At 39.1% G+C, this 27,594-nt stretch overlaps 1 protein-coding gene across 7 annotated transcripts in view; it reads left to right on the forward strand.

The window, feature by feature from the left end:
- The window catches only part of lyst (lysosomal trafficking regulator), a 76,866-nt gene that overhangs the window by 35,900 nt on the left and 13,372 nt on the right, over positions 1-27,594 (forward strand). For 4 of the 7 annotated variants that reach the window (XM_007551502.2, XM_016671142.1, XM_016671147.1 and 1 more), the window contains 30 exons: positions 774-930; positions 4,940-5,154; positions 5,239-5,305; positions 6,113-6,222; positions 7,693-8,056; positions 8,125-8,281; positions 9,805-9,978; positions 10,612-10,772; positions 11,394-11,584; positions 11,956-12,201; positions 13,201-13,374; positions 14,618-14,767; positions 15,892-16,029; positions 16,111-16,309; positions 17,079-17,207; positions 18,390-19,005; positions 19,072-19,252; positions 19,883-20,052; positions 20,758-20,988; positions 21,116-21,282; positions 22,243-22,395; positions 23,604-23,795; positions 23,889-24,100; positions 24,939-25,148; positions 25,234-25,410; positions 25,517-25,593; positions 26,163-26,351; positions 27,101-27,246; positions 27,332-27,428; positions 27,498-27,559. In XM_007551502.2, the coding sequence (XP_007551564.1) occupies positions 774-930; positions 4,940-5,154; positions 5,239-5,305; positions 6,113-6,222; positions 7,693-8,056; positions 8,125-8,281; positions 9,805-9,978; positions 10,612-10,772; positions 11,394-11,584; positions 11,956-12,201; positions 13,201-13,374; positions 14,618-14,767; positions 15,892-16,029; positions 16,111-16,309; positions 17,079-17,207; positions 18,390-19,005; positions 19,072-19,252; positions 19,883-20,052; positions 20,758-20,988; positions 21,116-21,282; positions 22,243-22,395; positions 23,604-23,795; positions 23,889-24,100; positions 24,939-25,148; positions 25,234-25,410; positions 25,517-25,593; positions 26,163-26,351; positions 27,101-27,246; positions 27,332-27,428; positions 27,498-27,559 (5,512 nt within the window). The remainder of the gene's footprint in view (positions 1-773; positions 931-4,939; positions 5,155-5,238; positions 5,306-6,112; positions 6,223-7,692; positions 8,057-8,124; positions 8,282-9,804; positions 9,979-10,611; positions 10,773-11,393; positions 11,585-11,955; positions 12,202-13,200; positions 13,375-14,617; positions 14,768-15,891; positions 16,030-16,110; positions 16,310-17,078; positions 17,208-18,389; positions 19,006-19,071; positions 19,253-19,882; positions 20,053-20,757; positions 20,989-21,115; positions 21,283-22,242; positions 22,396-23,603; positions 23,796-23,888; positions 24,101-24,938; positions 25,149-25,233; positions 25,411-25,516; positions 25,594-26,162; positions 26,352-27,100; positions 27,247-27,331; positions 27,429-27,497; positions 27,560-27,594) is intronic. The other 3 variants (XM_016671145.1, XM_016671144.1, XM_016671143.1) reach the window with 3 other exon arrangements.

Genomic DNA, 27,594 nt, shown 5'->3' on the forward strand with positions numbered 1-27,594 from the left:
GATTCTTCCACCTGAGCTGTGGCTCTCTGGAAAGTTAAATTATTTTTTGCACTGGATTTAAAATCCATTTATTTAATATTCATGATTTTGAAGTGCAAAATGCGCAAAAGTATAAGGTGTATAAATACTTCTCTAAATCACTGTAACTGCATTGTTTCTGTAAATTAAAAGCATTGGATGAGAATATATCTCATCCATCTTTTTGTTTCTTCCTTTTTTTTTTTTTTGCCCAGATTTACTGTTTTTCTAAGAGCTTCGTACTTTCTCTGTTGACCCAGCAGAGTGTGATGTTTACTTAAAGATTACCCAAGCTGCAAAGCTCTGAAATTAGTGTTTCGCAACAGAAAGTGTCACATTTTTTGAGATGATTACCTACACGTCACAGTTAAAGGTACGGTTTCTCACCTCTTGCTGGTGTCAGAATAATTCCTCCTTGTCCATATTGTTGTTGGGAGTTTTCCGATGTGTGCATACGATAACCAACTGTGCACAACAAGGAACTGGGCTGTGTAGATGCAGTGCAAGTCAGCTGATATTTGTCTTATGACTAAAATCTTGTACTTTTTTCCCTGCCTTTTTTCACCACATAAGTGGAAAGATCACTACTTGTCATGCTGGAAATACTTTTGGTCAAGGAGATTTGTTTTTTTTAATCATCAAAGGATTTGGTGATTAATTTTAAATCTTACCACCATTTAAGGTAGCAGGATTGGGGAGGAGGATCTTGGTTTAGTTTCATTTAAGCTTTTTTTTTTTTCTTTTTTTTTTACCAGAAGCTCCAGGTGTTTGCTGAGGGGGCGGCTCCAGCAGGAGATCTGTCTGAGGAGGTGGATGAGGTGCAGAGCTGCAGTGTCAGGCTCCCGGGGGAGGAGGAGGGCTACGACGCTGATAGCGAAAGCAACCCGGAGACTATGAAGCAGCAGGAAGAGGGTAGGTCCACACACAAATGCTCACTAAAACTGTGTACACAACTCTCTTCTCTTACTGCAAACCTGAACCGTTTGCTTCAGCTGTGCCGTTTCTGGCGGATCACTATAAACGTCATCTGCTCTTTGCGTCTGGTTTCTGTTGCTGAGAAATGTCAGCAGACTTATCTGGCTTGACTGAGAGGTCATGTGCTGGTCTCAACCTCTGACCCTGTTGATAACTTGCCTTGGGAAAACCTCGTTTCTAATTCTGATCAACTCAAAACTGAATGGTTCTGGACTTTATTTTTTGCTTTCGACCCGTTCTGTCGCGTGACGGAGATAAAGCAACATCCTCCTGCGGAGGATATTTAGCAAGAAGTTGATATTTTTTATTGCGTATGGATGACAAAGCAGAAAGCAGCCCTGAGCCTGATGCAGGTTAACGAATTGGCCTGATTACACTGTTTTTTTTTTTTTTACTTTAATCCCCTCAGAAAGGACTCTTTGTGGTAAGTTTTACAACTGGCTGGCAGCGAGACCTCATAAGCTGCATCTTGTGACTTGAGGTTCCAATCTGATGGAGGGGCTGGCTTCCTGGAAAAACGATAGCATCACCTAAAACAGAGAGCGTTTTAAATTTGAACAATGAGAAACAAAATCCCATCAGCTCCAACTAATGAATTTTCATGTTTTAAATGGTTTTGTCAATGAAATTACTATTTCTGTAAAATCTTCATCTGGTTTTGAAAATGGTCCCTTTTTTAACCTTTAGTCAGACTAAACTAAAATCAGATACATTGTTTTTCAATCAAAGTATAATTTTAAACTTTTTCTCCTTTAAATAAAAAAACATATATCTAATATATAACTATATATAAGATTGTGTCCATTAGTTTTAACATCTCTAATCTATTTCTTGTCAAATTTATGAGTTTCTGCTTCATGTTATTTCTTGGCGTCTTTCTCTTACATTTGTTTTCTGTTTTGTATTTATTTTTAAATAAGGCACATACCTTAATGGCAGTACAGCAACCACATTATACAATTGTCTTTGTAGGTTTATATAAATTTAAACCTACAAAGACGGGCTTTCCAACGTATTGAATTCACTTTTCAGCTTAGACATCAGAACAACTAGAAAAATACAAATTATGAAACAAAAAAAAAAAAACATGAATTCTGCCAAAAAACAAAACCAGTAAAAATTGAAAAATAAAAACAAAAACAAGCATGACTGCTTCTGCCAAAAACAACATTAAAAATTAAAAAAACAAAATCAAATACGACTGCTTCTGTCAAAAAAAAAAACCAAAACATTAAAAATAAAAATAAAAAACAGATTTATTTTTTAACCATAAAAGAACAGTAGAAGAGAAGGTAAAAATTGCTGGTTAAAAAAATAAAATAACATAATTTCCTCACTCAAAGACTTATTATTTTCCTCTCCTTCCTTGTAACAACCCACATGCAGTCAATGTTTAAAGAAAATCAGGTTTTAATGCCCTAATACTGCCCACTTGTACCTTAAAATCCACAAACTTGTCCTATTGTTGTTTCTTAAAGCCATTGTAAGTCTCTCCCTTACATATATTTGGTATACTGTATTGTGCCACTCATCAATCAATACATCTACCTGGAGCCATTTTCCTAAATTTGTTTTCATAAGATTATTCAATATTCAACTGTTTTTAAAGCGGAAAGAAAAATAACCTTGAGGCACAGACAAAACACATTCAGCAGTGTAGCGGAAAAATTATGGTCAATTTAATTTATGCTTATTTTGTGTGCTTTAGTTCCAACTGCAGGCTTTCAAAACAACTCTTAAATTATTTGCACAGATGTGAGTATTTGGATGTGAGATCAAAGCGGCTCGCTCTCTAGAAAAACCATGGCTGACGTCTGAGATTCTTCAAAAGCTTAAAAGTTTGTATGGAGCCTTTTTCTCTTAATGAGACGTTCATACTTATTAAAGTACTTTTGCTTCACATGTTGAGCGTAGAGCAAATTTACTGCAACTCAAAACATCTTCTCCTCATCAGCTGTTGAATTTTTAAATTAGTTTGAAATTTTAACAACAGTTTCTAACTTAGGAGATTTTTGGTTTTTGACTTTGTTTTCTCAGAAGCTTCGCTGCTGATTCGACTTCATTTTGAAAAGATTTACTTAAATTAAGGGTTCGATTTTCCAAACATTTTCTGTTTAATTTTTTTAGACATTTTTTTAGCAGCAGTTCCAACAAATTCTCTGTTTGCCACATGAATCCATTTAATATTTTCTTTTCTTAGCTTCTTTTGTGCTGCAAAGTGTTGCATCAGTTGTGCAGCATTTTTTTTTACACAACCTCACTTGAAAGCACCAATAACTTACCCAGTATAACCAGCATCTCAGATAAAGTAAAAAGAATAAACACATGAAAATGGACGGAGAATGAGGCGTTTTGATTAAAGAGCGTACAGGTGACAGACGTGTTGGAATGTGATTTTTACTCGTCTGTCACCGTTACTCCAGCAGTAATGGTGTCGTCTTTACTGGGCATTTTATCAGAATGTAAATGTTATTTAATTTTAATGATACAGTTCTTAAAAAAACATTGTCAGACCTTCAGGGAAATGGACGGAGAATGCTGACAGAAATATGTTTTTCACAACTTCGTCTGTCAATTTGGTGATTTTTTTAATATTCTGTTTTAAATTGAACAATTCTCCGTTTTTGAAAATAAAATTTTTGGAACATTGGGATTTTTTCCCCCCACCAATGTAGTCATGTATTTATGTTTCATAGTTCAGTGATGTCAGAACGCCCAGGGTGGCCATCTTGTTTGGCAGTGACGTTTTACATTTTCTATTTTTTTTGGACTTTGAATTCAAGTTTTTTTTTCTCTGCTACATTTTTAGAGAAAAAAGTCATAATATTCACACAGCAATTGGGTCAAAATAATATGAGAAAAAGTTGTGATATTACCATAAAAATATATCTTGTAATATTAAAATAATACATTTTATGGGAACTCCAACACAAAAAAGCAAAAAAATAAAATTAAAAATGTTGAGAGTCTTGTGAAGTTATACTTTAGTAGAAGTTTTACAGATAATACTTAATATTTTATAGAAATACTTGACATGTCAACTTCAAATTATTATCTGTAGCAGGAGATTGAAACAATTGTGCAAACAACTGTTTACTTTGAAGAATGAACAAAATGAACTGGTCACATCAAATCTGTTATATCGAAGCTTTTTTCTCATTAAAATGACTATTTTTCTCATTTTCAAACATTCTTTCTATAAAATTGCATCTTTATTCTGCTAATATTATGACTCTATTCCCGTAATCTGGCACTAACATGACATCATCCAACTCACAGAAGGGATGTCTGAAGTAAAAGCCACATTTTGAAAATATTTTATGTCATTTATTTCTTATTTTAGAAAAGAAAGTGAGAACACATTTATTAAAATCGGATATGATAATTTTTTAGCCATATTTCGCAGCCCTAGTTTGTCTCCAACCTTCACTTTGCACGCAAGCATGCATCACGAATATCTAGAAAAAAGCTTTACTGTCTTAAATTTTCTGCTCCGAACAGAGAAATATTGGGGTTGTTTACATTCCAATACGTCACAACCATTACTCTCTACTTTATGCATTCTTCAGGGAAAACTGCCAGACCTTACTGTAAATATACAGAAGACAGTATTTATGTGTTTATGAGCTAACAGTGCAGATGTGCGCAGGGGAACGAGCAGCTTCATTAATAAAAGGAGCTTCCAGGCGCCGTGTGAGAGGCTGCAGGGCTGCAATCCTGTAAATCATGAAGGGAAACCCATACTGCTCCAAGGCTGAGCGCAGACCTCCGGCTAGTTCATTTCCATGAGATTCCTCCAACATCAGTGGTTGAGAATGGATAGAGTCTGGAGGCTATTCGTGTTCATGGTGTTAGCTAGTCTGTAGGGCCAATTAATAATCTGTTGGATTGTGTTTTTTTCATTTTTTTATTTTAATCTTTCCCTGCTGACTGGACGTTTTCTCAGTAGGGAAGGTGGAGCCTGCAGGATTGAGTGAGTTTGCGGCAGCGGCGGAGGATGGGCCGGAGCGCGGCGTGCTGCTGTTCCCGGAGATATGCACCATGGAGTTACGGCTTCTTGCCTCCAGCTCGCCAGACCTGGAGGTTCTCGGTCACGTGTTTCACAGCCTGCTGGGCGCCGTGCATGCCAACCGCCGCAACGCCGCCTTGCTCTACGACCAGGTCAGACTGAATACCTCTTCCTCTTTGTGCTGGTGTTCGCTGCCTCACAGGTTTGACGTAACCCTTCACTTTGGTTTCTCACAGGGAGGAGTCAAAACCATCCTTTGTAGTTTTCACAACATCCTCAGCCAAACAGACCTCTCCTTTAAAGGTTTGTCATTTATTGTATCCAGAAAAACATGTTTAAAGTTCATATTTTTACAGACATGACGTTTTAACTTGACCCCTAGAGTTCAAGCATAATATTTTGCTTAGATACTTGGCTAAATCTGTACCGTTAGGTTCTCAGAGTTGGACTTATTTTGCAATTTCTATTGTTTATTTAAGATTTACTTCAGTGTCTGTTATTTCTCCTTCATAACCACCCATTGCAAAAGTATTCATACTTTGTCACATCACCACAGAATGACCTAGTCAAAGTCTAGACCTCCTGTAAATCAAATTTACAATCTGTGGCAAGAGTTTAAGATGTACATTAGCAGACTCTCCATCTCAGTGTTTGTATGGGTGCTTTTGTTGAAAATGCTTCAATTTAGAAAGAACTTCATTTCTGTATAAAATACTTGAAAGTTCTTGATATTTGTGATGAAGTGCAATCTAATATTTGATTAAAAGTTTTCAGTGGGGTTCAGTGCATGGGGCTCTTCATTTTTTCCACAGCTGTATTTCCTGCCTCACTTTTCAGATCTTTATTTGTTAAAACAAAGTGAGAACCATCTGTCTGTGTCCTTCCACTTTATGGTAAGGCTCTACACTGTGTTGGTTTACCACATGAAACAGCAATAAAATATACAGAAGTTTGTGGTCGCAGCCGGACGTGATGTGAAAAACTTACAGAGGTGTAAATAATTTTGCAAGTCAAGTTTGACAATAAAACCGACACGATTTAAGTGCTCATGTCTTGGCAGATTGAATTGAAACTGTTTATATATTCCTGTTCTTTATCGCCGGTGTTTAGATTGCCAGACGGTGCTGGTGGAGCTGCTGGTTGCCATGGTGAGCCAGCGCATTACGGCAGAGGAGCTGGCCCTATTGATCCGCCTCTTCCTGGAGAAAACCCCACCTACAGTAAATACCTCTCCGTCACTCAGCACTCTACTATTTGCTTACGTGCGGCCAGCTTGTGATCACAGTCTGCGAGTTTGAGTTTATTAATATAAACTAGAGTTTCTGCGTAAGACGCGCGTCCTGTCACTCTTCCTTCGCACTTCATGGTTCTTTGAAATTCATCAACACATACTAGGCCCTGGAGCCCTCTTCACATCACACACAGTTAACACCAAAGTGTGCAGAAGAGATGTGATGCTGCAGCTCATTAGCACAAGTATGTTTGGTTGGTAGCCTGCAGGAGAGAGCTGTTCTTAGCCTCAGTTCGAGTGAAACGTTTATTTGTACCAACAAGAGAATATTCTCAGTGCTTCTTACATTATTAAGTTACGTCAAATGGAGGTTTATAAACCAAAAATCAATCTGAATGATTAATCTTTTTTCCTATTTTTAAAGCGACCCTCGCATATTTCAAGAATTAGAATGTTTTAAGATTAATACTAACATACTTTTAATCATTAATTTTAAAAAAAGCATTATAAAACAACAGCTAATGAACAATTAAATCAGAATCACTTTTTTGCCATTGCTAGTAAACAAGGTCACAGACTAGGAGATTGATCTGATGCAATGGTGCATATGCTACAAAAAAAAAATAAAGTTTTATGTTTAAGCTTCAGGGACAGACCATCCAATCAGAGGAGGCATAAAAACTATGTCACTGTGTGGAGCTGATTTAAACATGGATTAAAGGGAGAGTATTATGTAAAATCTATTTTTTTAGCACCCCTCCCATGTTTCTTACTGTCAGAGCTCCTCTAGACTAGCAGCAGCAGGAATTAGCGAACACATGAGCCTGCTGAGCTCATCTTACAAACTACTTCTCAGTCCAGCGCTCCTCAGAACGGTTTCAAATGACAATGAGGAGAAACGTTGTTGTGAAGGCGACATGTGAGAAGAGCTGGAGCTTCTTAAAGAGACCGAGACCAATTTCAAAGTGTAAAATATCTTTTAAGTAATTTTTCATATCTGCAGCATTTTTATAACAATTGAAGGTAACATAGTTACTTGACTGTGGTATAAAGAGGCACTGTGTGCCTGAAAAATACATAATACCACCCCTTTTAAGAAAATTTTTTTTACTAGGGAACAACAGTGTCAACAATTTAGTACTCTGTCCAAAATTACTGTGGTGGCTTTTTGATTATTATATTATTCTACTGAATAAAATGACAGGTTCTAGGTGACAAATAACAACAAGCAAAAGATCAAATCTTTTTTGAGTGTAACAGCCTTTAAAGTTACAAAAATATTAATATTCAGAGATGCCTGGGTGTCGCCTGTGTGAAATAGCTTATTTTAGCAAGACCTAAGAGTCTGGAATTTGCGTTTTAAAGTGGCCTGGAGCAAAGAAGCTAATAAAGATAAAAGGTCGAATCTGAGATGTTTGTGTGCTCTCATCCCAACCTTTTTAATTTTCTTTGTTTACAGGCTATATTACTGAAGGGTATTCTACAAATTGTCGAAGCCAACATGGACATGGAGCCTCTTCACTTCCTGACATTTCCAGTACTCCACGGGGTTTCAACACCCGGAGGCTCATCGCCTGGCTCCAGGCAGAGCAGCGCCGCCGGAGGCAAAGCCGTCAGCCTGGTCTGGAAGGGGAAACTTTCTCCTGGTCGCAGGGAGGGGGAACCAGAGTACCGACCGAGCCACCTCTGGTCTTCCCCCTGGCACACGGCCCCTCTCCACCTACCTCTCGTGGGACAGAACTGCTGGCCCCACATGGCCCCCGGTTTCAGTGCCTCGATGTGGCTGAGGGTGACGGAGCTGGAGGAGAAGAGCGACGACAAAGGTTGGGATTCTTTACTGCTTGATCTACTTGAAAGATGGACAGTTTCTAAGATTTGCTTTATTTTCCAGAAGAAAGCGTCCGTCCTGCATCTGAGATCCATCATGCTTCACCTCAGACTGGAGCAAAGTCAGCAGAAGAAAACCTCGTTCATGTTCTCTCCATGGGCTCCAAGGCGCTGATGCTTCAAGTGTGGGCAGACTTCTCCAAAGGCTCTCTCACTTTCAGGTGAGGATGAAGTTTGTATGTGCAGAATAAGTTGCTATTTCTACTTTTTATCATTATTGATTCCCAAATTTTAGAAGACAATTTATCATAATGCCAATTTTAATGCTGGCATTTGGGCCTCTACTGCCTCTAAAAACTGCCCAAGTGCTTAAAGAAAACCATCCAGCTGTTTTTTGGCAATAGGTTATCTAGCAACCCCAGCAGAGTTCTGCTGGTCACTTAGCAACAAAAGCAGAGTTCCAGAACGTTTGGTCAGCTGGTTTTACTACTGTATGCGATGTACAATGGCTGCTGGAAAAACAAAGTGTTTTATTGTTGACTTATCATCCAGAAACCACCTGCTGTACTCTTGTTGCTTGTGCAGGAGGCTCTACTAATGCTTTCCGAAGCTGTACAGTTGCACATTTACACATCTGTTTCCAGCCATTGTCATGTGTGAGTGTAAATGTTGAGTTTGAGGGGCGTGGCCAGCAGCAGCTAATTTCGATTTAAAGTGACAAGAGGCCCTAAAGCAGATGAAAGGAGTTCAAGATAAACAGAACTGACCAGACTAAAATCTAATTATCCAAGAATGATTTTGTGAAAAAAATTTAACGAATATGTTTTGTATAGGCCATGGAGCCCAGGACCCTCTTGAATATGAGATCTGGATCCCAACGGGGTTTACCTGGTTAAATAAAGGAAATATAAATATAAATAAATGTATTCCAACCTGTTCAAGGAAGCATAATATGTCACCTTTAGGGAGAAAAATACACATTTGCATCATGATAAATAAAACTATTACAATAAGAGAAAGATTGCAATGTTTGGAATAGAAAGTAGAATGATGTAAAAGAAAGAGGAAAGAAAGTAAGTACTATGAAATACAAAAAATAAATAAAAAAGTAAACATAATATTAAATGATAAATTTTATCTACTATAACAGAGTGCATTATCAGGTTATTTTTATTAAATTTGGTCTCTAAAACTAAGATAAAATCTTCTGAATTTCACATAGTCTACACAACGTTGCCACCATCATTTAAATGGTTCAGTCTTGTGTTTGAGACAGGCTTTTATTTATTTCATTTTATACATGTCAAATGTTATATTCATGCAGTGATATAAGGTTTGTTTCTCATCCTATAGCCATTTTTATGTTTCTTGCTCTTAATAGATATTAGATGTTTGTTTGTTTTTGAAACTTTTTGGGGTATATCACCAAAGAAACATAAGTTGGTTTCTTGAAAATATTTTGTTCGGTATTATTTATCTCTTTCCATTAATCTTTAATGATTGAACCGTCCCAAAAAACATAATGTTTTACATTTTAATTTCCGCATTTTCTCAACAAGTATCTTAGTGCCATTTCCGAGGATGGGTTATAAAGAATCTTATGAGCTTTTTTCCATCCAAATTCTTGCTATTGTAGTGATTTATTATATCTCCACTGGTATCTCCATCCAGGCTGCTACTATTTCTAAGGTGTCCTGTTGCTAGGATCTAAACTTCCAGGCATTGTAATACTTTGCTCTCTCAGGATTTGCATAGACCCGAACGACGACATAAAAGCCGGGCTGCTGGCGCAGGCCGAGTCAGGCGAGGGATTGTTCAGACGAGGGCAGTGGCAGCACCTCGGCCTCACGTACAGCCAGCAGCCAGAGGGCAAAAAGAACGTCCACGGCCACGTTGTCGTGTGGGTTTGTGGCATCTGGTAAGAAAACCTGTCGGAAATATGCAGTGTTTTGGCTAAACAATCAATCAGATTAATCCTGGTGATTATTGAAATACTGGTCAACTGATTAAGGAATTGATTCATTGTTAACTGGAGCTGAAAAAATAACAGTCAGAGCTCTGATTAAACCAAAACTGTATTAAAAAGATACACATTCTGAATTAAAAGGGGAAAAAAAACACATTTGTCTCTAAATATGTTCTACCCAAAACTACTTAATGTCCTTTTAAGCATTTTTTATTGTCAAATTATTAATCAAATAATGCAAAAAATAATCAACAGCTCAGCCAAAGCAATGTATTGTTAATTCAAGGAGAATGGGCGGAGCTTTTCGCTTTTTTTTTAAAACTCCATATGCATCCTTTGCTAGAAATGACAGGTGTACACTTAAAAAATTATTTGATGTTGCATTTTAAGCAATAAAATGTTTATTTTACTTAATTCCCTATTTACGTTTTTATGTATTTGAAATATTACATAAAATAGACTTAAGTGATGCTGGATTTATCCGATTAATCATTAAAATGATGGGTTACTAAAGTAATTGTTAGTTGTAGCCATACTTCTGTCACTTCCTAAATATTAAAGTTGCTTTTTTATTTGTTTACTAAGGAAATGTGAGGTTTCTCTGGACTACACTCTCCCTCGCAAGTCCAGTTTATCATCTGACAGCAACAAAACCTTCTGCATGTTGGGCCATTGCACGGTGTCGTCAGAGGAGCTGGGGAAGGACGCGGGACGCTGGAGCATGGGCACTGTGCTTCTCTTTAATGGTAGGACTTTACAGCGCCTTCCCTCTAACGGGGATTGAGCTCTTTAAGAATATCAACCCCGTGTTATCAACTCTCAGCCCTTCACTGGAAACTTCAAGTGTTTTTTTTCCTCACTGATTCAGGAACAGATGGATTAACACTGAGATTAAATTAAACACAGGTTGATATTCAAGGTTTTTATTTTGACATAGACCTTTTCCTCATCACAATTATACACTATTTTGGGTTGATCTATCAAAAACAGTCCCAAGAAAATACATAAAAGTTTGTTTTTGTAATTTGACATTCATTGAGGCGTCATATCTCAATGAAATTATATACCCATAAATTATTACATGTCCTAATCCATAAACTCTTTAAACTTCATCACTTTAAAGTCGGACCTCAGTGCTGCTCTCTAGTGTTAGAGTCAGGATTTACGTTAAAGAACGAGACTGAATTCGCCTAAAAACTGATGTTTTTATGCAAACTCTACCTCTCCAGCATTGGTTGAATTAAGTTTGGGAAGCACTTTCTTTGTGGGAAAAATAATAAGCAAGATCTTAAAAACATAAGGTGCACCTGATTTCCCAAAACAGAGATAGAGACTCATTCTTTTTGTCGTGTACTTGCCTGTGTCAGGGGCGAGGATAGGATCTGAGGAGGCCTTCTTCCTCTACTCCAGTGGACCGGACCTCACGTCAATCATGCCCTGCAAATACGGCAAGTCGAGTGGCTCAATCTCCAAGTTTGTCTCTCAGGAAGGCCTCAGGTGTGAACACGTCAGAGAGATCCTGATGAAGAACAAGGACATTGACACAACAGCACTGGTTGTAAGTAAAACATTTGGTGACGCATAGTGTGTTCAATGCTTTTATTCATGCCAGATATAAAAGCATCTTTTTCAAGAAGTGCTGGTGAAATGTTTCCTTTTGATTTTCTGAGATCAGTAATAACACACGACAGGAAGTCATTTTCACCCGCATGGAAAAAATGATTACAGTTACGCTGCAGCTATTTAAGTGAGACTGAACATTAAATATTAATAGATTAGTTAATAGCTGTGCAGATTGTTATGGCAAGTGTAAATGCTCCCTTAGCTGACTTTGTAGTTGGGATCTTAACTAATACAAAGCAGATCAAATGTCAGAAATTACCACAAACAGAAGAGATAATCGTGATGGTATTTTCTGTTTCTTTACAGGAGAGCTTGGCGATAGTTTACGCCCCCAGCAGTCCACGAGTCTACACCATATACGAGCCTGTGATCAGGCTGAAAGGTCAGGCCAAGACGGTCGTCACCCAGCGGCCCTTCAGCTCCAAAGAGGTGCAGAGCATCTCACTGGATGGAAACACCTTTAGATCTCTGCTTCCCTCTGAAACCCACGGCCTGCAGAGCGTCCTGCATAAGATCGGAGGGACGGGGAACTTTGTTTTCCTTTTTGCACAGGTCGAGCATCTAATTTATATACATGCAAATACATGAATTAATAACTTAATGTGTTTTAAATTAAGAATTTTATTATTACCCATTCATCGCTGGTGTCCAAAGGGATTTTTGGGGACTTTTGCAGTTCAAGAATGGAGCAAATTTGGCTTTTCAACAGATGGTGCAGATTATTGACATTATTGTAAAAAAAACAAAACAAAAAAAACAATGCAGCCTTGCTTCTGTCGGACTCCCCAGGGTAAATATGTCTAAATACAGAAATGATTTTCAAAGTAACTTTTGTTATATTTTAAAAGTTTTTATTTATTTCTTTGGAGAATAGTCTTAAAACTATTTTTCAGACCTACAAAATAGGAAACATTTCACCCAAAAAGTAAGAAAAAACATGTTCAATGTGTAGTTTTTGCTGAGAAGGTAAAGATAAAATAATTCACAATGAAATTATTTAGTATTTTAATTTTAACCTAACATTTTTTTTCTTCAAAAAGTGTGAACACCGCTGCAGTTATGTATTTGTTCTGCCTATTTATCTTTTTGCATGGTTATTGAACAAAATAAGCAAATAATTTGAATTAGGATGGCAATTTTTCAGAGAAATGTATTAAAATATGTTTTCTGCATTAAACTTATGTTGCAGAGCAACTGGATATTAATTTTATTCTGACAATTTGAATCCATCATCCCGGTTTGCTTCTGTTATAGTGTGAAAACATTGTCTGTGTTTTAGCTTGTTATATTTTTGTTCTCACTTCTTCCTACCCCATTTTGAGCATGATATGTTAACTGAAACAAAAAAATCTGTATTTTCTCTTCTTTCTTATGCACTTCTTGTTACTGTGTACTATTTTTATTTTTATATTTGTATCATGTTCGAATAAAATTTCATTTCATTTCATTTCATTTCATTTGTGCATACTTTTTGTTCAAAGTCTAATGTGACCTGGATTTTTTTTTCTGTTTTCTTTCCTCTCCCTTGTCTCTGGGCTTTGCATCGTCCAGACGGTGGAGCTGAGTGACTGCGAGAAGACCCAGGCTCTGGCCCTGCGAGTGCTACTGACTCTCTGCAAGCACAACCAACACCGCATCCATGAAATGGACTGTTACCATGGTTACTCCATGATCCATCAGGTCCTCATCAAGTCCAAATGCATCGTAGGATATCATATGCTGAAAGTGAGTCACACCTTGAACCCCTTACTGTCCCTGTTCCTCTGTGCTGCATCTCTTTTTTTTTTGTTTTGTTTTTTGGAGGGGTGGGGGGTTGTGAATCTGATCCGGTGCGACAGAGCGGTTCCTCTCTGAGCCGGTGTCAGTGGCCCCGCTGTTACTTGACCCTCTGGCTGTGTTTGTAACAGAGCCGTGCTGAAACCGACTCCGTCTGGTTTGATGGGACACTGACATCCGCAGCTCCTCTGATTGCACATCTCTCTTTAGGGTTTATACATCCTCACATCCTTTATTGTGTGTTGATTAGCGATGCTACGTTCTCGTAATTATTCCAGTTTGAAAGGAAACATGCTGCGCTACTGATACGATTTATTCTCACCGTTTTCAAGCTGAAAATGAAATCTCTTTTATATCTTTTTATTCAACCCTTCAGCCTCATCATACGGTTTAATTAGTAGTGGGCAGAGGAGAGTAAAGTACTGAAACATTTTAACTCGAGTAAAAAAAAAATACTCAAGTATTTAATAAAAATGCTAATCAAGTAACTGATCAGATAATCAATAATTTAATGTGTAAAAAATACATAATCAGACGTATTTAAATATAAAGTTATGTGGAGATTTTGGTATTTTAAAGACCAAAATTATTCTCATATATATATATATATATATATATATATATATATATATATATATATATATATATATATATATATATATATATATATATATATATATATATATATATATATATATATATAACATAATTACAGAATAGCAAAATCAAGAAAAGAAATCAGTTCCTTCCAGTGTGAAATTTATGAAACTTTAATAAAACCTGCAAGTGTGTGTATCTGGTCAATTTTTTATTAAAACAACCTTGTAGTTTCTTTTACTTTTTTATAAGGAAGAGTAGCAATAATTCATAATAAAATTACTCAAGTAACAGTTAAAAGTACGGTGTAGTAAAAATACCTTACACTTGTAGCCCTTATTACCTGAAGCTTCCAGAGTCCTAAAGGACTGAAGATTTACAGCCACTGCAGAGAGGCCGGTCACAGATCAGACTTTTATCAATCCTGACAAGGCTGCTCGGTGTGTAAATGTCATCCATTCAGACGCAGTCATGAGGTCTTCAATAATTTAATTGGAAATATATTGATTTTTTTTTTTCCTGTCTTTGCTTCTGCATCAATCTGTTTCAGTGTGTGCCTGATGAGTTTGAACACTGACTTGTCCCGTCTTTGTAGACTCTGCTGGACGGCTGTTGCAGTGGACCGGTCCTCATCCTGGGGGACGACGGCCAGTTTCGATTGGACCCGGAGTCTGTGGCTGTGGTTCAGGATATCAGGCTGCTCTCTGACATCCTGCTGGACTGGAAGATTTGGGCTCAGGCTGAGGTGAACGCACACATAGACATGAGTTTTGTCCTAAAGTCTAAAACTGATATTAATTAATATTCCAGAGTGGCTCTTTGGACCTTCAACAATGGCTCATAATAACTATGACTAACAGTGATAATGAACCAACTAGTGTTTTTGAATATAAATATAACAACAAATGCAGGTTTTTAACCATTTTTCATTTTTTCCTGCCATATTACACTAAAACTATAAGTATTATGTTTTCTTGTTTGTAAAAAAAAAAAAAAAGTCCATCCTGTTGTGTTTATCGAATAACAAACTCAGGTTTTAGCTACTTGTTGCAATAATTGCATTGAATTTCCACACTGAAACTAAAATACCAGTAATACTTTTTATATACCCATTTTTCTGCAAATATTAACATCTCATTGAATAAAATGCATCCATCTTCTTTGGGAAAAGTTCGATACTTTTCTTTATTTAAATAAGAGTAGTTACACTTCATAAGAAAATTACTCAAGTAAAAGTAAAAGTACTCTCTTAAAAATACATTACTGCAAAACGTTACTGAGGTAAATCTAATTTACTACCCAACTCTGCTAACGTTTAAGACTTTATGCATGTAGCATTTATTACCTGAAGCTTCCAGAGTCCTAAAGGACTGAAGATTTACGGCCACTTCAGAGAGGCTGGTCACAGATCAGACTTTTATCAATCCTGACAAGGCTGCTCGGTGTGTAAATGTCATCCACTCAGACGCAGTCATAAGGTCTTCAATAATTTAATTGGAAATATATTGATTTTTCCTCCTGTCTTTGCTTTTACATCAATCAGTTTTTGTGAATGTGAGTAAATGTAACTTGTTACTACCCAACTCTCCTTATAAGGTTTTCTTTTTTGCACAACACAGAACAATTTTGAATATTTCATATTCAACATTCAGTGTTTAAAGCTGGTGAATTTCCTATATTTTTTTGACTATTTATTTCAAATATTTCTACTCAAGACTTATAAAGATGGAGGCTTTAATTTGATGAAGGCAAATAATTTTTGCCTTCATCATAAACCCTACCTTTGGGGTTAAATGCAGATAAATTGTGCCTAATTATAAAATCACAAAGTGTTTATAAGTAACCTAATATCCTTGTTTTATTTGTTAGTATGGTGTGTGGGAAACACTGCTTGCCGCTTTAGAGATCCTCATCAGGGTTCACCATCCGCATCAGGTCTACAACATCCGCCAGTTCCTGAACGCTGAAGTCGTACATCGTTTCCTGCTCACCTGCCAGGTGTTACAGGTAATCCAGCCAAATAACACAGCTCTAATGTCGCCTCCACTTCCTCTCTTTTGCTGTTACTAAGAATGTGTTTCTGTTAAGGAGCACCGGGACGACCACCTAACGTCCATCCCTCAGGAAGTGTCTTTGTCCTTCATCAAAATCATCCAGGAAGTGCTGGGCTCTCCTCCAGACATGGATCTGCTGAAGCTCATCTGCAACTTCCTGTTGGCCGTTCACCCGCCCACCAACACCTACGTCTGTCACACGCCATCCAGCTTCTACTTCTCGCTGCACATCGGTAAGGAAGCTGAACGCAGCACCTTTAAAGGGGCAATTTCAAGTAAAATTAACTTTGTTGAGCTTTATATCATGTTATAATCTTACTCCCTCCTGAAAAACATACCTGGAGTGGTGCTTTGATTCTTTCATGCATGTTTGAGAAATCCTTTAATCTCCATGGCAACCATTCAGCTGTGCAAAACGCCTGAATGGACCGAGCCCCACCTTCTAAACGCAGGTCCTCTTCTGAGCTGCAGTTTCCAAGCTTCTGCCTCACAGAGCACCACTCCTACATGACTTCCTCACTCTGCTCCTTCAGACTAGCCAACAGCAATTAGCAACAGCTATCAACTCTGCCAGCAATGAGCATATACCAGCTACTTCTCATATAATGGTAGAAATGTTGCTAAATTGGTTAACTCTGTTTGGCTGAATGGAGCGCCCACAACACATTTTTACAAGCAAACTTTGCAGTGCTGTGACTCCACAATACTTTGTGCTGTCTGAAATTGTCTCTTCTTTCAGTTTCTGAAAGAGGAGACTTTGCGCTTTCCAGCCAATATGGGGTTTTTACGGTAATTTCACTCCAGCCATTGCAGGGAGCATGTTTTTCTTCATTTTAATCTTATGAAACACTCTTTTAATGGACTGTAAATTGTAAATAACTGCTAGAATATTGAAAGAAATTATGTAAAATTGCACTGTATGCCTGTAAAATACGTGATACTGGCCCTTTAAATCAAAGCTTTAGTGATTCAAAGCTCTGAGCTCTCTTTGATATTTCTCAGATGGGAAGCTATACCAAGAAAAGGTGCAGTCCATTATGTACTTGAGACGCTCCAACAGCGGAGGAAGGTCTGCCAGCAGCTCCCTCGTGTCTCTCTCCCCAACTGTTTTTGCTGACGGCCCCCATGAAGGTACATGTGCAGCTCACCTCACTGCTCTATAGCATTTAGTACAAATGATCAGTTTGTCCTACAGCTGGGCAATACATTGATTCTACTGATTAATCAAATTTTTAGTTTTGAAAATATAATTTTTGGAAAATCTGGATTTCCGTCACTCAGAGTGATGTCAGCACTCTGAGTGGGGCGGCCATCTTGTTTGATGGTCGTGTTTTACAGCTTCTGTTCTCTTGGTCAACTCTACAACAATATATAAGGGCCAGGCTAAGACATTTTCTTTTATAATTGCAAGAAAAAAGTTATAATTTTAAGAGAATGATGTAGAAATGTTATGAGAAGTCCAACATGAAAAATTAACCATACTTTTTTCTCATTAAACTGCTTTTTTTCTCATAATTCTAAGACATTCTTGTGGTAAAATAATATCTTTATTCTACAAAGATTATGACTATATTCTTGTAAATAAACAAAAATTCTTGTAGCTTGATCCTACTTCATCATCATACAACTCACCGAAGGGATGACGGAAATTAAAGCCACATTGCATCTGAGTTTGATAGTAGAGCACACACCTCCAAATTGTACCTATGGGCAAGTTGCTGGGAGACCAATGAGAGGTGTGGCTTTCTTAAGCTTAAGTTAAAAAAAAGTTATGCTTCGTAGCCTTTGGGATCAGCTCAATCATCAGTGAAAGTAAAAAAAAAAAAGAAAATACAAATTGTAGATTTTGTTAGCATAAGTGCTTCAGACTGACACGTTTACACAGAACAAATAACTGTTCACCAAATTGTACTCCAGGCAACGTCTTTAAAAAAAAACAATAAAACCTCTGCAGCAGCATATTTTACTGATTAAAACACTGATGATGTTTTCTCTTATATATTATGGACTAAACTGATGGTGTAGGTGCAGAAATCTCCCATATTTACATGGAAATTCTACAGACTGAAGAAAAAACCAAGTCCATATTTGATACCATTTGTGGTGCGTTTTTGTATGATTGCATAGAAAGCAGAAACCTTACCTACATTCACAGTGCAATAGTCCAGCAAACGGTCTTAGAGATCCTGTAAACTGGCCGGTAAATTAATTATGAGAAATAATAGGTTTAAATAAGCATGAGCAAAGATTTGACAACTTTTTAATGAAGTCTTACACAGCATACCTGAACAGGTGAACTGGTATCATTCCCAGGCCATCTTCTAGCTCCTTTCCCTGAACACGGAGGTGATGATCAGTCCTTACGGCCTCCCAGCGCGGCTCCGTCTCCGTACTCCTCGCCTCTGGTGACGCCTCGCGTCGGCCACGGCAGCTCGGGCGACACGGCCGAAGGCAACGACGTCTCCCTGGCCTCCCAGCAGGCTCTGGGCAGCACGGAGACTCTCAAGAAGGTCGGAGGCGACGAGCAGCTCCTGAGCAGCTGCGAGTCCGCCAAGACGATCTGCGACTCCAAGGACGCGGGGGACGGTGGCGCGCCACAGACGCCGTCCATCAGCGTGGAGGAGGACCGGGACGAGTCGGCAGAAGTCGACAGTTTGGCGGAGGGCAGCGTTGGGGGGGTGGAGTCCGAGGACTGGGCCAGCGAGGAGGCACCGCGTCGCCCCGACAGTCTGAAGGGCATCCAGTCCTTCCAGAGGAGCCACAGCAACCTGACCAGTCTGGGTCTGGCCTTCCCGTTCCCAAATGGTTCGCTAGCGGTCGCCCGCTGGCCCAGTGCAGCCGACCGGGCTTCGATGCCTGAAGACTGGGAAAGCTACACGTACTCGCCCGGCTCCGACAGAACGCACAGCAAGACAGAGGCCAATGACAGGTCAATACAGCAAAAATAACCCTCCAGTTTAATAAAGCCAGTACTATAACAGGTTTTATCTCTCAGGTCCAGTACGGAGGACTGCTTGGTGCTGATCTGCTGCGGACTCTATGATCTCCTGAGGGGCGTCCTGCTGCTGCTGCCCGACCTCATGCTGGAGGAGGTCATGGACAAGCTGATCCAGCCAGAGGCGCTCATTGTATTGGTCAATCATCCCTCACCGCTCATCCAGCAAGGCGTCATGAAGGTGGGTCCAAATCTGCGTCATGTTGTTTGGATTATTGTGGTTTAAAGTAGGGATGCACCAGTCATCTTTTTTCTACTACCACTACAAAGAGTCCGAGACTCCTACCGCCACCAACTTTGTTTAGCTTAGTATGAGAGATTGAGCGGCTAAAGTCTTTCCTCTGCCTACATCCCCCAGAATGCAGTGCGGTTGTAAATCAGAATTCAATGAATATCCTTTAATCGGGGTGGCGGGGTAGCTGGAGTATAATCCAATAATAATCCATCACATTTAAATTCTAAGTATCAATCTGAATCAATGAATATTCTATATAATGAATATTGCTTTTTCTATCAGATGTTTTATTTATTCATATTGATCATGTGTGCTTCACAATATATAGTTATTGATTTATTTTTCAGCCATAGTGGAAGGATAATTCATCATTATCCAAACGTCCATGGCTTGTTTTTGTGACTCTCCTCGCTCATCTTTGCGACTCTACATTGTTGACCGCAGTACAAGGCCGTGTAACGCGCTGCCTCCGTTGGAGAGATTAATCTAAACTTTTTAGATTAATCCCATGCGATAAGGTGTTGGCATTGATAGCTGTAGTTTAAAGACAATTTTTTTCCTCTTTATTGCTTCCAGCTCCTAGACGCCTATTTCAGCAGAGCTCTCAAAGAGCAGAAGGAGAAGTTCCTGAAGAACCACGGCTTCTCCCTGCTGGCCAACCAGCTGTACATCCACCAGGGCAGCCAGGGGCTGCTGGAGTGCTTCCTGGAGATGCTGTTTGGGCGACCCATGGGCCTAGAGGAAGAGTGAGTCAACATAACCCCTAAGCATGACACTACCACCACCCTGCTTGATAGGAGCATTCGTTCAAGTTTAAAAGTGTCGCCTTTGCTCCTCCAAACACATTTCTTTTTACTATCAAATCCCTCAATCAGGACCGTTTTCTACAGAAGATGGTTGTGTTGATTATTATCATGGATGCACCGATCGACTTTTTTCACTTCCGATACTGATACTGTTATCTGAGGTTTGGTATCGGCCAGTACAGAGAAAAAGTCCTGAAATGACTGAAAACATAAATGTACTTAATTACAAGTTTATTTGACAGCTCTGCACCAATACAGTTCAGTTTGTATTTTCTACTAATTCATGTAAAGCGCTTTGAACTGCATTGTTGCTGAAAATGTGCTGTATAAATAAAGCATTTTCTTGCAATTAGGAATTCTAAATACAATGTAAAATACATAATAAAGCATAAAATTAAACAGCATAGATCTGCCCTTATGCTTCGGCCACCAATACCTGATCTAGAATATTTTTCAATATCGGCATGGATACAGAAATTAATATCGGCTCAGTGTGTCTCTTATAACATCAATAACAACTTTTTTCACCTAGTTCTTGCTTTTAAAATGTATTTTTTGTGGAATCATCACTTTGATCACTCTCACTGGAGGTGTATGTTTGTGAATCCCGCCTCTTATTTTCCTCCCTTGTTTCCTTCTCCACAGTCTTGACCTGGAGGAAATGGAAAATATCTCACCTTTCAGAAGGCGCTGCATCATCCCCGTGTTGGGTCTTATAGAGAACTCCCTTTATGAGAACTCCTTGGTGCACAACATCCTTTGTATGCTGCTGCAGCTCGTCAATGCCTGCCCCAAGCTGGCAGACATCCTGCTTGACCACGGGCTGCTCTACGTGCTCTTCAACACTCTTTCTACCCTGAACGGCATGGAGAATGGGTGAGGCAGCCAGAACAGACGAGAAGTTGTAACACGGCATTAAATCATTAATCCTCTTTCTGCTGCTCTGCGTTGCATGACTTTGTGTGCTTTTTTTGTTTCCACTTTCTATCTCGCCATTCTGCAGTATCCCCCTGAATGATTACAAGCTCCTGGTGTGTGACATCCAGCAGATGCTAGTCGCTGTGACTATCCACTCCTGCAGCTCCTCGGGGTCCCAGTACTTCCGCATCATCGAAGACCTCATTACCCTGCTGGGTTTCATGCAAACCAGCAAGATGAGACGCACCCAGGGTGAGGGATGCGTTTCTAGCATTCAGCTCACACCCAGACAGCAAGCCGGGCTTCTCATCTGCTGCGATCTGATGTGGAGGACGGAGCCGAGCGGCCGGGTTCTGCTGCAGAAAGAAACTAAAATAACCTCTGAGTGAAAAAGTAGAAAAGAGATCTCATTTTGCTGCTGATAAATTGACTGTCTGGGAATATCTCTTCCCTGTCGATTTTACCTTTAAAATAAGATTTTTAACTTTTGAAACTATTGAAATTTTTTATTATTTTGACAATTAATACATTAATCAGATAAATAAATTGGGACATTTTGCTGATTTTTTTAGTAGAAAATATTAGAAATACATTAGTTCCTTTTATTTAATTTTGAAAACAAACATTTTGCTGCCTAAAATGAAATTTTAGGCACTAAACAGCAATTATTTAGTGTACACTTAATCATTTATAGCAAAAACATCAAAATGTGCAAAGTTCAGCCTTTTCTGCTCAACTTAACACCAATATGAAAAAGAAGATTAATGAGCCGAAAAAGATGACTAGTAGAAGATTTAGTCATTTATTTTTGTACAGAATTTAAAACTATGCCACTTGAGTTTTGGGTAAAACATATTTACAAATAGATTTTTTTTGTCTCTTAACTGCTAAATGTATTTATTTTTGTACAGTTTTGGGTTAGTTACTGGCCTGAGTTGTTCTTTCTTTCTTTTTAGTCTCTGTACTTGAGTAGTAAATTGTTTGATTATTATTTCAATAATCGATTAATCTGATTGTTTCAGACTCATGTTACAACTGAATGTAGTTACTTGTACTTAACTGTAATCTCCATTTTCATGCAGTTTTTCCAGGGTTATGTTTGTCGATTTTGTATATTTTGATAACCGTTTGAACTCTGAAGTCATAAAGGTGTTTTTTAAAACCTCATGGGATAGCCCTTTTAAAATAAGCATGTTCAATCTGTGTCTTCAGAAATGGCTGTGGCCTTGCAGTTCAGAGTCCTCCAGTCGGCCATCGAGTTCATAAAGACGACGGCCAACCAGGCGCCTTCGAAGCTGAGCAGTGCTGTTAACACGCCGACCTCTCCGCATCACGCCATCTATCAGAAGCGTAAGAGCATAGCAGGTGAACGCTGCAGACTTGATGCGTGTTTTTAAAGTTTTTTTCCGTCTTCCGTTTTGTTGATCCTCGTGTCGTCCTGCTCTTAAGGTTCCGTTGCCATGAAAGACTTCATTATCCCCCGCATCCCCAGACAGCACTACTGCTCCTATGGCCAAATCCCAATGCCCTCCCCCTTCAGCTTCCTGTCCCAGGACTCCCCTCTCCCCTCCCCCACTGGCACGCCGTCGTACATGCTCCACTGTGATGCAGGTAGCTGGGACTCTGACCCACAGTGGAGACAGTCCAGCATCTCTCCCGTGTTTGCCGTGAACTCGGATCCTTTCCCTCGCTTTAGGGTTTAACGTTGCCCAGCATCCTCTGCTGCTGCTGGTGCTTTCAAGTCGAATGCTTACATGAGTCAGTGTCAAGCATTTCAATAGATATCACTGCAAAAACACTGAATTTTTGGTTTAGTTTCTTGTGCAAATATCACAAAAAAACTTACATGGAACTTTCCACAAATTGTAACTTCTAATATGGAGAAATGTCAGATTATTTTACTCATAACTAGTACTTTTTCATCAATGTCAAGGAATTATTGACTTAAAAAAGCTCATATTTCTTTTTATTTATCTTATTTCAAGTATACTAAGACATTTGCATTAGAAACTAAATATAAAATAATTGGTAGTATTTTGTGTCTTTGCAGTATAATCATCCTCTCTTTGAAAGATCCTTCTCTGGAAACTTATTCAGCGCTTCACAAAAGTATTCACACCCTCAAACATGTTTTTTTTTTTTGTTGTTGTTTTCTTTTTTACATTTTCTCCTGTTGCAACCACAAACATCAATTTTATTAAATTGGGATTTCATGTCGCAAATCGTTGGTCTGCAACCTTTGGCTCTTTGGACTTTCCACAATGTCGTCTTATTATATCTGTAACAAAGGTGCTATATCTGTTTTTATATCCGTTATAAACCTCCCTGATTTAACCACCTTTTTATTTGTAAGAAAAATTTAATGTGTACTTTTTCTTCCACTTCACTATTTTGCATTACTTTATTTAACTTTTTATTTTTCACATTTAACAAAATAAAACATAAATTGAAGTTTTAGGTTGTAATGAGACCAAATGTGAACAAACCCAAGGTGTCTGAATACTTCAGTGAGACTCTTTCTTTAGGGATTGTTGTATTCAAACTGAGCTCATTGCTGGCGTTGCCCCCTGCAGGCCGGCGCCGGTTCTCTCTGGCCCAGACAGACTCTCTCCTGATGCGGATGCGCTCCGTCGCCAGCGACGAGCTCCACCAGATGATGCAGAGGAGGATGAGCCAGGAAAACCCGATCCGTGCCAGCGAGACTGAGTTTGTCCAACGGCTGCAGAGGCTTGTGGTTCTGGCTGTCAACAGACTGATCTACTACGGTAAACTTCATCTGATCCTTGGAGTTTTGCCCTCTAATTGTCCCCGTCTGTCAGCTAATCCCGGCTTCTGTTCGAATGTTTCCCTCGTTTCAGACGTGAGTGAGGATTTGTTCGACCTGCTGAACATCCCGGACTCTCCGGACCACCACGTCTTCACGCCGGAACCGGGGGATCAAGCGCACGACGAAAGCGGGTCGTGCTCCGTCCCGCACTCTCCTACTCCCTTTATCCTTCCACATGCTAGCAAGAAGAGTTTTCAGAAGGACATCCTGAAGCTCATGACGGACGGGATCAAAATCAGCCTGGTATGAAAACTGTACTTTGTTACATTTTTCACTAAAGCATCTGTGCTTTAGTTATACTGCAAAAACACAAAATCTTACCAAGTATTTTTTGTCTAGTTTCTAGTGCATTACATTAGTACACTTGAAATGAGATAAAATTAACTTACAAGTAACTTTTCAGAAAGAAATAGGAGCTTGTTTTAAGTTAAAATAATTATTTAATGTTGTAACAGGACATTTTTTCCATGTTATAAGTCTATTTATACTTTTACTTAAAGAGGAACTATTATTTCTTGGGTTTCTGCTGCTTCTAAAAACAAGCCAAGTGCTAAAAAAACACCTGTCAATTTTCTGCCAATAAGTTAATGTTTTTTAGTGTGTGGAAAATGGGCCATTTCAAAAACATCCTGATTATTAAGTCGCAATTAGCAACCCAAGCAAAGCTCCAGCACCTTTGGTCAGCTAGATTTACTACTGTTTTTGCTGTACAATGGCTGCTGGAAAGCACAGGTGTTTAGTTGTTGACTTGCCATTCAGAAAACACTTGCTGGATTCTTGTTGGTTGTGCAGGAGGCTCTACTTCTGCTTTTCAAAGATGTACGGTTGCATAATGTTTGCAACCATTTTTACCTGCGACTCAGCAGACTAAAATCTGATTGTCTACGTGCAATTTTGTGTGCAAAAGTAATGAATGTTTTGTGTAGCCTACAGACCTATCCTAGCCTGTTCAAATAAATCTAATAAGTCACCTTTAAGTATGGTTTTCCAGCACTTTGTCCACCACTGAGCCTTTTTTTTCTGTGTGTCAGAGATCTTGTGTATTTTCTGTCTACTAATTGTTTTTGTCGTGCGGATGCAGGGCAGCACGGGCCGTGGCGGAGCCCCAAATCATCAGTGGCGGCGGATCCTCTGGTCCTGCAAGGATACTTTCAGGGTGCAGATAGGTCGCCTCCTGGTGCACACGCTCAGCCCTTCGCTTCCACTGCAGGACAGAAAGGAGGCACTTGAGTTTGTGTTTGATCACAAGCATATAGATATCCTGAAGGAGAGCCTGAGCCCAGGACTAGAGGTGATTAAGAAACTCTTGCTTCTCCTGGATTATTCCTCTGAGCTGTTCACGTTGGGTTTTACCCTGGTACTCTGTTTTCCCTCAGCACGGGCCGAAACTGAGCCTGTACCTGTTCGAGATGCTGCACGATCACAAAGACGAGCTGACGAAGGAGGAGCAAAGCGCTGTGGGTGTCTTCATGACCTCTCTGAAGCTTTGTGGCTATCGCTGCATCCCACTCAACGTGCCACACAAACATGACCTTCTCAAGGCCATAAAGGAGGTAAAAGCTGTCATTGTGAAGGAGAAGACTGGAGGATGGAAATCACTGTCACTATTTCACCGTTACAAATCAGAAATATTAAAGAGATTCTGCTTTATTGATGCAGGACAAGATGAAGTTTGAAGCAGAAGAGAAGACGAGCAAAGCTGCATGGGAAAAGAAAATGGCAAACACGCAGAAAAAGTAAGTTGGGAATCTTTTTATATATATACACACAATTTTTTTTTTACACATTTGTTAAAACTGTCGCCATGTTGTGATTGTATAATATGACACAAATAATCTGTGAAAAGATCGATCTCCTTCACCACCTCCTTGTCCTGCTACTGCCGTCTGAAGAAATACACTGCTCCTGGTCAAAAACAACCAATCAGAACAAGGAAGAAGGTATTAGCGCTGTCAATCATTCTCATGAACTTGCTACTAAATGTGCTAGTGGAGGAAAAACAACTCAACATTACAGGACAACCGTTTATCCACCATTATCAGTTTCCATGCTAACTAGCCTTAGCTCTGCTGATAGTTGTATCATACCAGAGAGTAAAGGAGCGGCGGACACAAGGGCTTGATTGACAGCGCTAAGACCCTCCTCTGAGCTCTGATTGGTTTCCTAATTAGCACAGATCATCTCTCCTACTATACTGTCACTACATAGTGGAAAATACATTTTTATAAATGTCACGCCTTGCAGCTTTAAACAGAAAAAAATGTTGGTGGATGATTATTTTTAATTCTCTCTCATTCCTGCTCAGCCTAATTCAGAGGCTTGATGGGAAATCCAAGGATATTTCCAAGATTGCGGCTGATATTACCCAAAACGTGTCTCTGAGGCAAGGCATGGAGAGGAAGAAAGTCATCCAGCACATCAGGGGTTTGTACAAGACCGACCTGAGCGCCAGTCGCCACTGGCAGGAGCTGGTGCAGCAGCTCACACACGACCGGTGGGTGAACTAAACGGCTTCATTCGCTTCAGAAATATCGGTTACAAAAACCGAGCTGATTTTATGGTCGTATCATTTTTTTTAAAATTATTTTTAGCTGTCTTAAAAAGTCTGAAGTACAGAAAAAAACAAATTATGTATTGAAGAAAAATTTTTCATGACATAAAAATGTGACTATGAAAAAATTGATTGCTTAAGTAATTTTCACACTGAACATGCAATCTAGTTCAAGATATATTGTTTTATTTTAAGATAATTAAACTGAACTGTTTTCTGTTTTTCTGGGTTCTTTCTTTGCAATGGTGTTTTCTCTCCAGGTACTCTTCTGCATAGCAAAACGTTCTTAATAGGAGGTCTTATTTTACATAATTTGAAACAAAAACTATGCCACCTGAGAGGTATTAGGTAGAACAGGTTTACAAAGGATTTTTTTATCTTAAATGTCAAATAATTTTGGCTTAGCTGCAGTTCTGAATGTGTTGTTCTTTCAACAATTAGCTTTTTCTTAAGTCTTAATCGATTCCTAAATTAGTTATCGATTAATCATATTCAATCCTACTTTCAAATCTTATGGCACATCAATAAATACTGCAAAAAAATTTGACCAAATGAATTAAAACATTTGTATTTGAACGGCTGAGCATTTAACTCTGAAAAAATCTGCAGTTTGAAAATGAAAGATGTGCAGAAACCGCAGTGGTATCCCAGACTTTCTAAGAAGTAAAATCTGGGTTTACTTTGCGTTTCAGCGCCGTTTGGTACGACCAGACGTCTTACCCGACGTCGTGGCAGCTGGACCCCACTGAAGGGCCGAACCGGGAACGGCGGCGGCTGCAGCGGTGCTACCTCACCATACCAAACAAATACCTGCTCAAAGACAGACGGAAACCTGAGGGTGAATAAACTCTGATTAAGTTCCGCTTCCAAAGCTTTTGATGCATCATTTTTTTTTAAACATTTGATCTCTGCCCTGTGTTCAGAAACAGTGAAGCCTCCTCTGTCCTTCCTGTTTGAGGACAAAACTCACTCCTTCTTCTCCTCCACTGTTAAGGACAAAGCCACTAGCGAGTCCATCAGGTAAAGCTCACTGATTTCCTAAATGCTACGTTGCTCTCAGGTGTTAAAGAAATGTATTTCTGTTCTCAGGTTCACCAGACGATGCACCAGCGTCGCCCCGTCCAGAGAGACGTCGGGAGAGTTGCTGCTGGGTAAAACGCTGACCGTCGCTAACAGCAGCTGCACA

This window comes from Poecilia formosa, unplaced genomic scaffold (assembly GCF_000485575.1).
Source record: "Poecilia formosa unplaced genomic scaffold, Poecilia_formosa-5.1.2 Scaffold42, whole genome shotgun sequence".
NCBI classification, from domain to species: Eukaryota; Metazoa; Chordata; class Actinopteri; order Cyprinodontiformes; family Poeciliidae; genus Poecilia; species Poecilia formosa.